Source organism: Esox lucius, chromosome 24, assembly GCF_011004845.1.
Source record: "Esox lucius isolate fEsoLuc1 chromosome 24, fEsoLuc1.pri, whole genome shotgun sequence".
Classification (NCBI taxonomy): domain Eukaryota; kingdom Metazoa; phylum Chordata; class Actinopteri; order Esociformes; family Esocidae; genus Esox; species Esox lucius.
In genome coordinates, this window is record NC_047592.1 from 26,322,945 (window position 1) to 26,338,708 (window position 15,764).

A 15,764-nucleotide genomic window follows, 5' to 3' on the forward strand; every position below is an offset into this window, starting at 1 on the left:
TATTTCAAATATGCTTTCAGGAAAATATTTTGATCAAACTCCCTTAAATGAAAGCGAATTGTTCACAGAAGACAATGAGATATTTCTAACCTTGTAGAGTCGTAAGCAAAACAATCTGAAATCATTATAATTTATCTAGATTTACCTTTTCAAAAACTTCTTATATTCCTTATTCTATATTTTTCTTCTTTAAATGCTAAATGTGTGCTATTTCAGAAATAGCGCTTAATTTGCTCTTTATCTTTCCTAAGTGTGAGTATTAATTGACTATTGCAGCATTGCAACATGTTTAATTGAACAATTCCATCTCTACAATTTAACACAAGATACCCACACACACATAGATATCACACTCAGGAAGTGAGCAGGCTATACATCCTCATAATAATAGATCTACATTTCCTCATCATAGCCATTTGCATCTCAGCTACAGCAAGCTTGCCTTATCCTCTGTTGTCTGACGTCTCTTTCACAGGAGAAAAATGGTGAGCAGCCTACTGGGCTAAACAAACTTTATTCATAGATTTTTTACTGTCTTTTTGCAATCTTAATTTATATTTAATTAATTTATACATTCTTCAAAGCATTCATTAAAAGGCCTTCATTTCTAAGTTAGTTTCCTTTACAATGTCCTGATTATTTTCTACTAAATTCTACTAAGTGTCCTATAACTTCATGCCTAAAAATCCAGTGATTTTCCAAATGTGAGAATGTTTTTACAAATTGTCAATTAAATGACATCAACAAATATGTTCATGCTCGTTCAATCTGTCAAAGTTTAATATTATAATTGGGCACAAAATGTCAGAGGATCAGTTTACTTTACACAGCTGGGCTCTGAACACATACACTTGCACACACAATATAATTGGATTTGGGCTTTCTGATACTTATCAGTACACATTGAAGAACTCTGCTGCACTTTAACATGACCAACAGAGAGAGAGGAGACATGAGAGGATTCCTATACTGTGTGTTTTTGTGTGCATACATTTTCATATCTGTGTGTGTGTGTCAAAGAGGAAGAGAGTGTTAATTTTTCAAACCAGTTAATATCTGGTTTTTGATAAGTAACCCAAGACATTGGGGATATATGCTTTATCAAGAGCCTGAGGGAAATACAACTCCCTAGATGTTAATTAATAAAATCTTGAAGGGATATATCTTGATATCTATCTCTTTTCCAAACATATAATGCATTACATAATTCTTCAGGGCAGTAGGCCGTATTACGTCATTCTTCCTTATGTTCAAATCAAAAATATTTTTCTTTCTGATTGTTTCCATAATCTTAGGCTCGGCAATAGCTGTGTGTATGTTTTTGTGTTATTTTTGTGTTAGCGCCCCAATGGTTTGAAACACCTATGCCTTAAATCTTTCTTGGTCTACCAGACCTTGAGATCCCCGAATTTTTCAGTTCTTAATTAGTGATTGAACAGTACTGACTGGCATTTTCAAGTTTTGGATATCATTTTATATCCTTTTCCATCTTTATAAAGTTCAATGTGATAATGAAGAGCTTCATATGATAACTAACCTTATATAAAATACTTTTCTTTTGCATGATTAGTCATATTTTCAAAATCAATGCCAAAATGTCATTATTTCTGCCAGGGTATGTAAACTTATGAAAAAAAAACAACGTTATTTTTGATATTGCAAGTGATGTGGACAAGTATGTGACAAGTTTGTTTCTGCCTTTGGTGTTCTCCGACTCACCGGTCGATCTGCAGGTGTGCAAAAGCTTGGTACTTTTATGCCTTCACAGTCATGCCATGTGCACTTATGCACCCCCATGCCATCACGGATGCTGGCTTTTGAACTGGATGGTCCCTCTCCTCTTAAGCCCGGAGAACGCAGGGTTCATGATTCCCAAAAATAATTAAACATTTTGATTTGTCAGACCAACAGGACAGTGTTCCACTACGCCTCAGTCCATCTTAAATGAGCCCAGGCCCAGCGAATGTGGCGGCATTTCTAGATCTTGTTTATGTATGATTTCTTCTTTGCATGGTAGAGTTTAAACTTCTATTTGTGGATGCAACAACGCAATGGGTTCACAGACAATGGTTTCTGGGAAGAGCCCATGCAGTGATGTCCACTATAGAATCATGTCTGTTTTTAATGGAGGGCCGTCTGAGGGCTTGAAGATCATAGCCATCCAATATTGGTTTTTGGCCTAGTCCCTTGGATACAGAGATTTCTCCGGATTCTCCTAATCTTTTAATGATTTTATGTACTGCAGATGATAAGATCCCCAAACTCTTTGCTATTTGACGTTGAGAAATGTTATTCTTAAATTGTTGCACGCAATCTGCCCATGCAATCTGTCACAGAGTGGTGCACCCCTCCCAGTCATTACTTCTGAAAGACTCATCCTCTCTGGATGCTCTTTTTATACCCAATCATGTTGCTGACCTGTTGCCAATTAAGCTAATTAGTTGTGTGATATTCCAACAGTTGTTCTTTTTAGCAATACACAACTTTTGTTGAAATATGTTTCTGGCATCAAATTCTAAGTGGGCATATATTTTTCAAGAAACAATGCCATTTCTCAGTTTCAACATTTGATATGTTGTCTTTGTACTATGTTGTATTGAATATAGGGCTTAAATGATTTGTACATTTTTGTATTCTGTTTTTCTTTACATTTCACACAGCATCAGTTTTGGAAACAGGGTTGTAAATTGTGAAACCATTATGGACACAAATGCCCTTAAATAAAAGCTCTGATTCTAAATATTAACCTCTTTCTAATTGTATGATTTTAACCCAATTCCCATGGGTGGCTCTATTCCTCGGTTCACCAAGAATCCTTGGCAGGCTGAGCCATGTGTTTTTGTGATTATAAACCACTTTCACACATACACAACAGTCATTCACATACAAAGAACAAAAAACACGCAAATTACAGTCTATTACAGGGTAGTTACCCCTTGGAACACGCGCTGAGAATGATTATTAAAATCTTTTACATCCATCAACTTATCCAGCTGACCCATACACACATAATCCCAAACATTCACTTCTGTTACCCCTAACCTTCTATTGCATCCACACACACATTTGAATAAGTTCAATATGTCAAACAAAAACACACCCATTCAGTTGAATAACAAATAGACACACAATCATCGTCTATCAAAACACATCCTGAGATAACACCACTGCTTACTGAAAGTGTCAGTTAAATTACAGTGTGGTTGTCTGATAATGTTGTCTCATATGTATTTTATTAGGGATGCTCCAGCAGTGAGAAGGCCAAGAGCTTTTTCATTGTTTTAGTTAGTAGAAGTATGGAGTCTGTTTTGAGAAAGTGTTATGAAAAAAGTTCCTTCAAATAATGTTTACCAATACATTTTATTTTTTGAAGATAGTCAATACTTCATAGTAGCTGCTTCTAAGCTGTGTTGCATAAGATCATCAATTTGTTATTAGGCCCTATTCATTGTATGTGAAGGAAACATGGTGTTTATAGGAGTATGAGATGTTGTGATTAAATGTGTCACAGTACTCTGAAAGTGTCGCAGTACTCTGAGAGTGTCGCAGTACTCTGAGAGTGTCGCAGTACTCTGAAAGTGTCACAGTACTCTGAAAGTGGTAAAGTTGCGAGTTTTCCAATTCACCATGTTTGGGATGATAAAGTTATTCTATTGTGATTTAAGTTAAGAATTTCTATGTTGCATTGCATGAAATCATTACTATTTTTCTGTCTTTTTGGGATTCTAGTTAAACCAAACATTTGAATAATGCCTGCTTTCTTATCATCTAAACTGGTGAAATTAGGTATTATCCTGTCGTGGCTCTTATAAAGTCAGATCAAGACTGAAGAACAAGGCTAAACGCTCTTTCTTTCATATCTGATCTAAATCAAACTGCACTTCCCGTCAGTCTGTCATGTGACCTACTGACTTCCTGGAATGACAGCTCCTGTGGTGTATTGGCAGACTGACTGTGGGTTTCCAACCCACTGTCTTTTTTGTGTACACACACACACACACAGACTTTTTCCACTCCTTTGAGGACAGACAGAGACAACTTTTACATTCAATCATTGTCTTTCCATACTCAAGTTGAAACTGGAGCATCTGGCAGGGAAGGGTGTGGGGTGTGGATTGTGGGGGTCCTCTGAAGTGCCACTGTGTGGTTGGAGGGGGAGTTGTGTTTTCTTCTTGCTGAGAGTAAAATATATTTGAAACAGAAATTGAAACAATACACAAAAGAAATCAAAAATAATATTGTAAAATAAAACAAAATGCTTTCTTCTCTTTTAGGTTCCAGTGGAAGCAATGAGTGGGGTTCAGAATGTTTTAAAACCCACCACAGACAGTGGAAGTGTCATTCAGCACTTTGCCCACACCATGGCTGAAGTCATAGTCCTCTCAGCAACATATGAGTCCTCCTACGGCTGTCTTTCAGTCCAGGAGAGACTGGCTGAGAAGCTAGTTTCTCTGGTCATCACAGCTAGCTTGAAGGAAGCTATTGGAAGTGAAAGCGCTTTCTCCAATACAAATTCTTGGTCCTTTCCCAACTCTAGCTCATCTTCATACAGAAGTGGGAATGTTCTACATAGTGGGAAACATAGGGAGGTTCATTTGGACACAGAGATGAGTGACATCGGAGAGACAAATCAATCAAAAATTATGAGCATCAACAACCACTGCTCTGGATCTACCACCACCACTGTCCAACCCTCCAAGGACACCCACTCTTTTAGCTTCTTCTTACCCCAGTCGGGGCTCCCTGCGGTGGGATCGCTGGACTACCCAGATGCCCCCCCAACCACCCCTGTTGTTCCAGGAACGGTTCAAAGCAGAGCTAGCTTTACCCGGAAACTGAAGGGGGGTCTGGCCAAGGAGTTCCTCCCCTCACCCCCTCCCCCTACACCTAAGGAAAATGATATTGAGGGGGAGCTCAAGTTCGAGGGAGCTGTTCAGGACCCTCATGAGGATTTTGTGGGACGGCTGTTGCGTTCCCTGTCTCTAGAACATTCCACAATGGAAGACTTCTGGAAAGAAGATTTAGATTTACCAACAGGCATTCTGGCGGATGGAGAGCAAGATTGTGTGGATAATAGAACCAAGGAAATGACGTACGCAGAGGCGGTCTCTGATGACATCATCACCTGGATGACAAATAACATGACAAAAATCAACGAGCTCAGTCTGCTCTTTGATCAGCTTTCGGACAAAATCATCACATCGTCGCTGAGTGAGTTGAGGCTGAGGAGGTACACCACAAAGCTGGTGTCTCTTGCCTTCTCCCTGGCTAGAGTGGAGCTGAAGACAACAATAAAGAGTTATGACACTCTGCTTCTTCAACAGAAGAAGGACAGAGTTGACAGAGAGACACCAAACAATCCCAATCTCTCTACAACACTTTCCAGTCAGTCATCCAGCATCCAGCTCAGCTCGCCTCAAACCAAGGACATGGATTTGGAACCTAGTCCAAGTACAGTCATCTCACCAACCCATGCTACCATTCACTCCTATGCTAATGACTTGGCACTGGCTGTGGTAAAGTGTTGGTTGATAGAGATGTCCAAGCAGTAGTGAATGTAGTCCAGTGGTGGCTGGTGGGAAGGGAGGACGAGAGAGACAGTTTTCTTGAGTTTGATACAGTTTTGTTCATCCATTTCCAGACATTATTATGAGACCTTCCTGTCATTCAAAGTATCACCAGCCTCTGTTATTTCTGCAGGCTTGGCTCTAGTCATTGAGGAATCGGTTGTAACCACAGAGGACCACATGAGGGCATCGTCGTTCTGCTCCTAGAATGTCTTTTTTGGGAGGGGGACAAAAGTAATGGTAGAGCTGATTAACTTGATGTACATAACCTGAAATTAAAAGTACATTACCTTAAATCAAAATGAAGAATAAATTGCAAATGTGTGTTTACTTCTGATTATATCACCACAGGGTTACAGTTAGTGGTCAAAATGGAACGTACGTGTGGTCAAAACTGATGAGCTTGATGTAGGCTACATCATCTATAACCAAAACCCCAAATTAAAAAAAGTATAATTACTTAGTGATGGATATTGCCTGCCACAGAATTAGTTGGTAAATATTGGACAAAGTGGCAATGCTGTTAAAATTTATGAGCATAATATAAGCAATGTTTTAATTACATACAATTTAACCTAGACTTTTAAGAATAAGTATATAATTAGCTTAACAATAATGCTTAAACTTAGAGAGATTATATTTGGACTAAAGTGACTGAATGTTGTTGGAGTTAAGGAGATCTGTCTTTCATCCAACATTTTATTTTATCTTTACATATGCTACTTCGGACTCTACTGCCCAAATGTTTCAGTTTGAAGTATTTAGCTCCAGGTCCCTGAACTACCTTAGAGGCTGCTAAGTTATTTAAACATATGGGTTTACTTATTTCAAAATGAAGGGAAAATATGTGATATGTTGTCTTTGTACTATCTTCAATTAAATATAGGGATTAAATGATGTGCACATCATTTAATTCTGTTTTTATTTGCATTTTACGCAGCGTCCCAACCTTTCTTGGAAGTGGGGTTGTACAATATTCCCTACGTGACAACATTGTCACAGGCCTTGTATTAAAGAGATTATATTTGAGTTTGGTGAACATTTACAATCTAATCTCACAGAGCAACTCACAGATGCTTCCATTGCTATAGTTACATTGCCATCACTAAAATTGAAATATATTTTTGAGGTCCTGTTATCTCAATCAATCATGAAAATAAAATTTAAAGTACCAATCAAAACATCTGACTGCTACTGTATATAAAGCCATTTTTACATCCGCAGTTGTCACAAAGTTCTTATTCTAAAACCCCACCCAACAACGAGCCAAAGCAGACAGCCAAGACAATGCTGCAGTCTCTTTGGTACAAGTCGGTATAATGTCCTTAAATAACCGCGCCAAGCCCAGAACCCCATTGAACATCTCCAGGGTGGAATGAAAATCGCAATTCACATCTAATCTGACAGAGTTTGAGAGGATTGGAGGTGTCCAAAGCTGGTAGAGGCATACCCAATAAGCTTCTAATAACTGGATTTGGCACAAACTTGTTTGTTCTTTGTCATTAAGAGGGATTGTGTGTAGATTGATATTATAATACATTTAATAAATTATAAATGAATTCTATAACAAAACTAATTCTGGAGAGACAAAATGTGGAGACCCAACAGGACAGCAGACATGACAGGATAAATCTTGCCAGACAAGATCAATTTAACCAAGCCCCCTTGCACATACTGTAAACAATTTCAGCATACACAGTTGGGGGAGTATTTGAGACGCTGCCGATTTTGCAGGTCATCCCACTTACAAAGCATGTAGAAGTCTGTAATTTTTATCATAGGTACACCTCAACTGTGAGTGATGGAATCTAAAACAAAAATCCAGAAATTAACATTCTATGATTTTTAAGCGATTAATCTGCATTTTATTGCATGCCATAAGTATTTGATACATCAGAAAAGCAGAACTTAATATTTGGTACAGAAACCTTTGTTTGCAATTACAGAGATCATATGTTTTCTGTAGTTCTTGACCAGGTTTGCACACACTGCAGCAGGGATTTTGGCCAACTCCTCCATACAGACCTTCTCCAGATCCTTCAGGTTTCGGGGCTGTCGCTGGGCAATATGGACTTTCAGCTCCCTCCAAATATTTTCTATTGGGTTCAGGTCTGGAGACTGACTAAGCCACTCCAGGACTTTGAAATGCTTCTTACGGAGCCACTCCTTAGTTGCCCTGGCTGTGTGTTTCGGGTCGTTGTCATGCTGGAAGACCCAGCCACGACCCATCTTCAATGCTCTTACTGAAGGAAGGAGGTTGTTGGCCAAGATCTCGCGATACATGGCCCCATCCATCCTCCCCTCAATACGATGCACTCGTCCTGTCCCCTTTGCAGAAAAGCATCCCCAAAGAATGATGTTTCCATCTCCATGCTTCACGGTTTGGATGGTGTTCTTGGGGTTGTACTCATCCTTCTTCTTCCTCCAAACACGGCGGGGGTAAGTTTATACCAAAAAGTTATATTTTTGGTTTTCTTTGAGACTGTGGTCCCAGCTCTCTTCAGGTCATTGACCAGGTCCTGCCGTGTAGTTCTGGGCTGATCCCTCACCTTCCTCATGATCATTGATGCCCCACGAGGTGAGATCTTGCATGGAGCCCCAGACCGAGGGAGATTGACCGTAATCTTGAAATTCTTCCATTTTCTAATAATTGCGCCAACAGTTGTTGCCTTCTCACCAAGCTGCTTGCCTATTGTCCTGTAGCCCATCCCAGCCTTGTGCAGGTCTAAAATTTTTTCCCTGATGTCCTTACACAGCTCTCTGGTCTTGGCCATTGTGGAGAGGTTGGAGTCTGTTTGGTTGAGTGTGTGGACAGGTAATGAGTTCAAACAGGTGCAGTTAATACAGGTAATAAGTGGAGAACAGGAGGGCTTCTTAAAGAAAAACAGGTCTGTGATATCCGGAATTCCTACTGGTTGGTAGGTGATCAAATACTTATGTCATGCAATAAAATGCTAATTAATTATAAAAAAATCATACAATGTGATTTTCTGGATTATTTTTTAGATTCCGTCTCTCACAGTTGAAGTGTACCTATGATAAAAGCTACAGACCTCTACATGCTTTGTAAGTAGGAAAACCTGCAAAATCGGCAGTGTATCAAATACTTGTTCTCCCCACTGTATACTGGCGATTGGTCATAGTTTTGGTCCTTACAAGTATATGAAGAAGGATTGCCTGCAAACACACATCCAGGATTTGAGTGGGAGTGTGGATGAGGTCGGTGTGTTTGTGTTTTAGTTACTGTTGAACTGTGTTTGGGTTACTCAGTTACTCAGAAACGGAGACATATTGAGACAACAAGAAGACTCAGACCAAAAACACAAGTGTTTTTAGCGTAAATTCCAAACTCTTTGTGAGTGTCCCAAATGGGTCCCTAGACCCTATTTAATGCATTACTTTTGACCACATTTGGTGCACTATTTATGACCATGGCCCCAACTATTGCACTATGTTGGTAATGATTTTAAATCAGTGTACGTTTCAAATAATCGCTATGTTATTCAGTCATTAAAGAAAATGTATGATCTCTGCAAAATAATTTTTAAAAATCAGTAATTTAGCCTCTGCCTTTTCCCATCTTTCCCCACTGTCTATTCAACAAAGCACAAAATGCCAGAAAATGTACCACGAAAAAAGAGAAGAAAAAGCAAAACTGCCATACTTGAGGAATTTCATTCGAGGAAACACAGAGGTCACTGGACTCCCCGGTTCTGCACATCCCCCTCCCCAAACGTTCTCCCATTCACGCGCCTCTCTATTCTCCAACTCTTGTATCACTCTCTCTTCGTCCTGTTCTCTCTCTCCCTCCTCTACAATACCTACTGAGAGAATTGTGCCTTTGAGGCCTCCAGGGCACCGTTAAAGACTGCTCGTCTGGTTCTCCAGTTTAACTACCGTGTGTGTCTGAGTGCGTGTGTGTCTGTGTGTGTGTCTCTGTGTGTCTCTGTGTGTCTGTGTGTGTGTGTGTGTGTCTCTGTGTGTCTCTGTGTGTCTGTGTGTGTCTGTGTGTGCAGTTGATATATTCCCTCAGCTCAGATACCTAACATGGCAGGAATGTAGATCGTGAACTTTTGCCTCCCACATTTGACCACAGGCGTATTGACTGCAGAAAACACATGCGCACTCACACTCAAGGAAAAATTATTTATACAAAGACACCAGGTTTAGATAGAAACATGAAATTTCACTGAGGTTTGGAAAAGCAGGCTTCATGGCAGTGGCTGAAACTGCCAAAATGATCAATTACGGCATCAAAGAGAATCGTCCCCCCACCTCGAGCGCCTGGCAAACTTATCAGCTTTCTAGTGTTTTGTGTGATTTCTCTAAATTTTTAGTTTCTTAACTCACTGTAATATCCTGTTTTCTTGAAACTTGGCGTGCTCTGGACATTCAAAACGAATTACATCCAGCCGGTAGGATTTATTGTTCATTGTGTCGATCAGGACAAGGGCTCTCTCTGGCAAGAGTAGGGTTTTATGACCAACAATTTGTGGTGTGATAGTAATAGTTAAGTTATGTTCCACCACCGTGGAATACCTGGTATTTTATACTCTGCATTACTTTATGGCCGATTCTCTTTGCACCTTGATCATCACACAAATATGGTTGGTTGTGTATTCATATACATTCCTTCCACTGCAGTGTTACTACATTGTATATACTCATACGTATTTCATATTATTATATATTTTTTTACTTATTATGATGTTCTTTTTAATTAGTTAATATTTTATTCAACAACAACTCGCTTCCTTTGATGCTTAAATATTGAATGGATATTACTAAATGTTTTTGAACACATGGCACAAGATTCTCACTCTACATGCAACTACATCTGTGATCCGGAGCACGGGACTAATAAACAATACTTGAATTCAAACACACACACGTTTATCCATATTCCCTAGTGGGCACCTGCCAAAAAAAAACTTCGGGTCGGATTTTTCAGGTTTTACTGTCTTTGTGGGGACTTCCGGTCCCTATATGTACACATAGACATAGAACCACGCAAGTCCGGGTCACCAGCTGTGGTATCGGAAGAGACATGGACACAATACTCAGACCTTCCCTAAAACACACCCACACACACCCACACACATACACACACACACACTGCATCTGGAGAACCACTTGTCCAAGTGTCAGGGGGTGGGGGGGGGGCTGCCAAAATCAAAGAGGAGGGGGAAGATGAGGAGGAGGGAAAGGGGAATTGCAACAAAGGGATATAACAGTATATAAACTGTTGGCAACAAAAAACAAGACTTATCTCTGCGAGCAGCATTAAAATGTCTTGTCAGTGTGTGTGTGCGCATGTGGCCAGAAGTCCTCACTTATAGAAACGCAGAACTAAGGTGGTAAAGTGAGGACATATGGACGGTCCTCTCTTGTAAAAAATTCTAATAAATTAAATACAAAAATAGGTTATTTTAGGCTTGCTAAAGTTAGATTTAGGGTTATAATTTAATACACTTTAAGGATAAAATTCCATACAGTACATCAGTTTGCAGGTGAAGAGTACAGTTAAAATCTGACCGAAGAACAGACACAATTGTAACTCCAGAGACATATAGATCTTTGTTTCTCTGTACGTCAGTGGTTCAACCCCTTAAAGGGGCAATCAGCAGTTGCTACATCCATGTTTGAATATATAAAACGTATGTTCAAAGTTTTGTACTCATAAGCTTTATTTAACTGTCATACCGGTCAGAACCACAAATATATGCCTATTCTATCCCATGTTGTAATGAATGTAAATGTAAAAAAGTTATGAAACACAATAAACCCTAAAAATATGGTCAAAACAGTAAGTTATATATCTTGGATGGTCCATCCTTGCATGAATTGCTTGGGCTGTGAATTTGAGAGTGGTTACTTTTCCTAGTGTTATCTCTTTGCATTTTACCGAAACAATGGCAGGGAACAAGCTTTGTAATTGTTTCAACTGCTTTATCTGCTAGATCATAGGCCTATGCATCTATGTAATAACTGAAGTAGGCCTGTCTGAAAAGAACATATTAATGCAGTGTAATCCTCCACTAAGCTTTTAATTTTATTTTAACCGGGATTGCAAACTCTAGCCAACTTCAGCCGCTGAATTAAAATCCATGGAAGCATTCAGAGCATGTGAGCTGGTTTAGTTTTTAATCATCTTTAAGTAACATCAGACCAAATAAGGAGTTCAGGTGATTCTAAGATTCGTTTTACATTCACAGGCTTTACATTACTTTTTTAGATGAATTATGGATTAAAGTTTCTTTGGTGCCATTTTAGAGTCTAACAAAATTTTAAAACAGTGAAACTAAGTTTAAGTTAATAAAAAAAAAATACATTTAAGTTACATTATTTCGGTCAGCATTATCATTTGAAAGTCTGTTTGGGTTGTTAGTTGTCATAGCAACCATGTTGAACATCTCTGTGAACAGTTTACATCTCCTCTGACATTAAGAGCAGAGCTGTGGTTCCAAAACTTCCCGTGATGAGCTCATCAAGGAGACAGGGACTTCCTTCCACTGCTTCCAGGAATTATGAGAGAAAGAGGCAGGGATGTCACTATCGTTTGGAGAAGTAGGCAGGAATAAGCGAGCCATACATCTTTAGAAAATGAAATTGATACAGTGCATCTGTGTCCTATCGCATAGCCATTCTCGGCCACGTGCTGAATTATCTAGGGGAGAGAACTCCTGACAACATGAACCTTGAATCGGGCACTGTCTTGTAATTAGTTTGTGAAAGGGCAGGCTTTTTTACTGTATGCTAGTTCCCGGCCTTTTTCCAACAGGGCCCCTCATTTTCCATAGTTATTTTAGGAACAAAAATGTATATCGCTTCTAAGTTTACATGGTGTGTTTATATGATAAAATGAATGAATGAATGTGTATACTTACTTGTATATGAAATATGTATATGAAATAACACATATGGAATAATTTAGTGACCAAACAATTGGCAGCTTTCCACACTCTTGGCATTCTATCTCAATTGGGTTGAGGTCAGATGATTGTGGAGACCAGGTTATCTGATGCAGCACTATCACTCTTTTTCTGGGTCAAATGGCCCTCACACAGTTGTGTTATGGGTCCTTGTCCTGTTGATAAACAAATGGTAGTCCCAGATGAAACGCAAACCAGATGAGATGGTATATTGCTGCAGAATGCTGTGGTGGCCATTCTGGTTTAGTGTGCATTGAATTCTAAATAAATCACTGACAGTGTCATCAGCAAACCACCCCCACACCATCACACATCTTCCTCCAGGCTTCATGGGAGGAACCACAGAGACCATTCATTCACCTATTCTACTTTTCACAAAGACAATGTGGTTGGAACCAAAAATGACCAAAGGACAGGTTTCCATCAGTCTCAAATCTTTTTTGCGAGAAATTGCCAAGAACTGAAGATCTCGTAGAACGATATGTACAACACCCTTCACAGAACAGTGCAAACTGTCTCTAATCAGAATAGAAAGAGGAGTGGGAGGCCCCAGTGCACAGCCGAGCAAAAAGACAAATACATTAGTGTCTAGTTTGCGAAACAGACGCCTCACAGGTCCTCATCTGTCAGCTTCATTAAATAGTACCCACTTAACACAAATCTCCACATCAATAGTGAAGAGACAACTCCAGGATGCTGGCCTTATCTGGAAAATCAGCCCTTTCCAGCTACAATAGTCATTTGCACCGTTTCCAATGTTTACATTGTACTTCTGATGAATTTGATGTTATTTTAATGGACAAAAAATTTGCTTTTCTTTCAAAAACAAGGACATTTCTAAGTGACCCCAAACTTTAGAACGGTAGTGCATATACACTACCAGTCAAATGTTTCAGAACCACTGAATAACCTGAAATGGTACAAAGGTAAGCACTAAACTGCCAGAGGTAAAAGAAAAGAAAAAAAAGAAAAAAAATTGGATGACCTGAAACGGAAAAATAATGTACATGTCGGACTTTAAAAAAAAGGCCTTTTTAGGGAACAAGTAATGGGTTAAAAACGTACAACTTTTCTGCAGCAAAGGAAGTAAATTAAGCTTTGAAAATGTATGATAATTCATACAGGTGTCCCAACTTTTGTTAATTACATACAAACCCAGACTTACAAACCCAGACAAAGTATTATTTGAACAGGGTTGTGTGGCAGGAAGTAGTATATTTGTAACATTGTGGTAGTGTAGGAGGAACCATGAGCAGGCTGACTTGCATTCGGATAATTGATATTTAATAAAAAACAACACAGAATACACAGATAAACAGGAATAAAGCAAAGGGCTGAAATATAACAGCAAAAATGAAAAACTCACCACGTACATGTACCACATAGAGCAACAATAACAAACAACACAGGACTAGCATTCCACATTTATACGAACACATAATGAGAAAAGGGGAATCAGGTGCGAGCAATGAAAGACAAGACACAATCAACAAGTCTGGGATGTGTTTGTTTGCAGATGGGAACCGGGAGTGCACGTCATGATGGCACTAGGTCTGACCGTACCAACAATATTGTTATCATAATGGTGAGAAAAGGAAAATTAAGAAAGTATGACAAACAGACCATAATAACCCTTAAAAGTTTTGGTCTTTTAGAGAAATTGCTAAAAAGCTGTCAGTAAGTGCAGTTTCCTACACCATTAAAAAATGCTCTTTAAAATGGAGGAAACTCTGACAGGAAGAGGTCTGGCAGACCCAAAGCCACAACAGAATCAGAATACATGTTTCTGAGTCAAAAGCTTTCGTTATAGGGGGTTCACTGTAACAGTGTGTCTAGAGGTGTGTAGAAAAGGAGTCGAATGCAGGGATGCAGGGAAAGTAAATGTATTGCGTTCTTCAGAATACAAGGCACGCAAAACTCAAATAACGCACAAGCGCAAAAACACACAGCACAAGGCAAATACAGAACACTGAACATAGAACAATACCACACAAAGACGCCCAGAAACAAGGGAACTAATATAGGCAACCTAATGAGGGAATGGACACCAGGTGTGTGCAATAACAAGACAGGACAGTGCCGTGGGAGGAGGAGCGGCGTGGCTAGAAGGCCGGCGATGACGCGCACCGAACACCACGTCGGGAGGGGTGGCGCGCGTCCTCCATGCGCGTCCTCGTTACATTCACAGGACAACATCTTCAAGCACAGCTTTACACTGGTCAAAGTAAGCAAGTCACACTTTCAGCTGTGAAGAGAAGACTTTTGACTTATCGAGTTGCAGTAAGAAAGCCAATGCTATGATGACAAAATAAAAAAAAGAGGCTTGCTTGGGTCCTGAAGCACCACCAGTGGACAGGTAAACTTTGGTTGATCACACAGGGTTTTTGTATGCCATTGAGTAGGTGAAAGGATGGCTCATCAGTGTGTGACACCAACTGTCAAACATGGAGGAGGAGCCATGATGGTCTGGGGCTCTTTTACTGGATCCAGAGTCGGCGCCTAGCACAGAGTGAGTGGCACCCTGAATCAATGGGGCTATCACAGCATTTTGCAGCGCCATGCAATACTCTCCGGTGTATGCCTAGTTAGTCAGGGATTCATCCTACAGCAAGATAACGACCCAAAACATCCCTCAGACTATGTCAGAACTACCTTGGAAGAAAATAACAAAACGGGAGGCTTCAAATCATGAAATGGCCGGCACAGTCTCTAGACTTAAACCCCATCCAGCTGGTTTGGGATGAACTAGGCAGAAGGGTGAAATCAATGCAACCTACAAGTGCAACACATGTGGTGGAACATCTGCAACAGTGTTTTGGAAGATCTTTCCTAGCAAAATTTGATTTACATCTTAGAAAGAAGGCCAAGAGTGTGTACAGCTGTCATGTGTACAAAAGAACAGAGTACATTCATTTCAGAGTAAATTAAAACATTAAAATGTGTGAATTTCAATAAAAACGGGAAAGATTGAGGTGTTCTAAAAGTTTTGAGCAGTGGTGAAAATACGTAAATATTTTAAAAGAGGAGGGAGTGGGGAGGTCTACCATGGAAGTCTCAGCCTAACAAGGTTATTTGGCTGTCAGGGATTCGCATTTCCTGCATCATTTATCTTTCATGCCTAGGTAGAAAAAGACATGTGCAGAGCTTTGTGACAAACAGTGGTGACAAACAGTGGTCAAAGCGGCTCTGATCACCTTAGACACGACAACAGCTGGAAACAGTATTCAAAAGAGACAAAAATAAAGATAGATAGTAAAGATTGCTA

The 15,764-nt window shown here is 39.6% G+C and overlaps 1 protein-coding gene across 1 annotated transcript; it reads left to right on the top strand.

The window, feature by feature from the left end:
• Positions 1-406: 406 nt before the first annotated feature.
• On the top strand, positions 407-6,911 carry si:dkey-171c9.3. The gene is made up of 2 exons (XM_010902752.3): positions 407-485; positions 4,275-6,911. Exons 1-2 carry the CDS (start codon positions 483-485, stop codon positions 5,550-5,552), a joined length of 1,281 nt encoding a protein of 426 aa, XP_010901054.2. The 5' UTR covers positions 407-482; the 3' UTR covers positions 5,553-6,911.
• Positions 6,912-15,764: the final 8,853 nt, after the last annotated feature.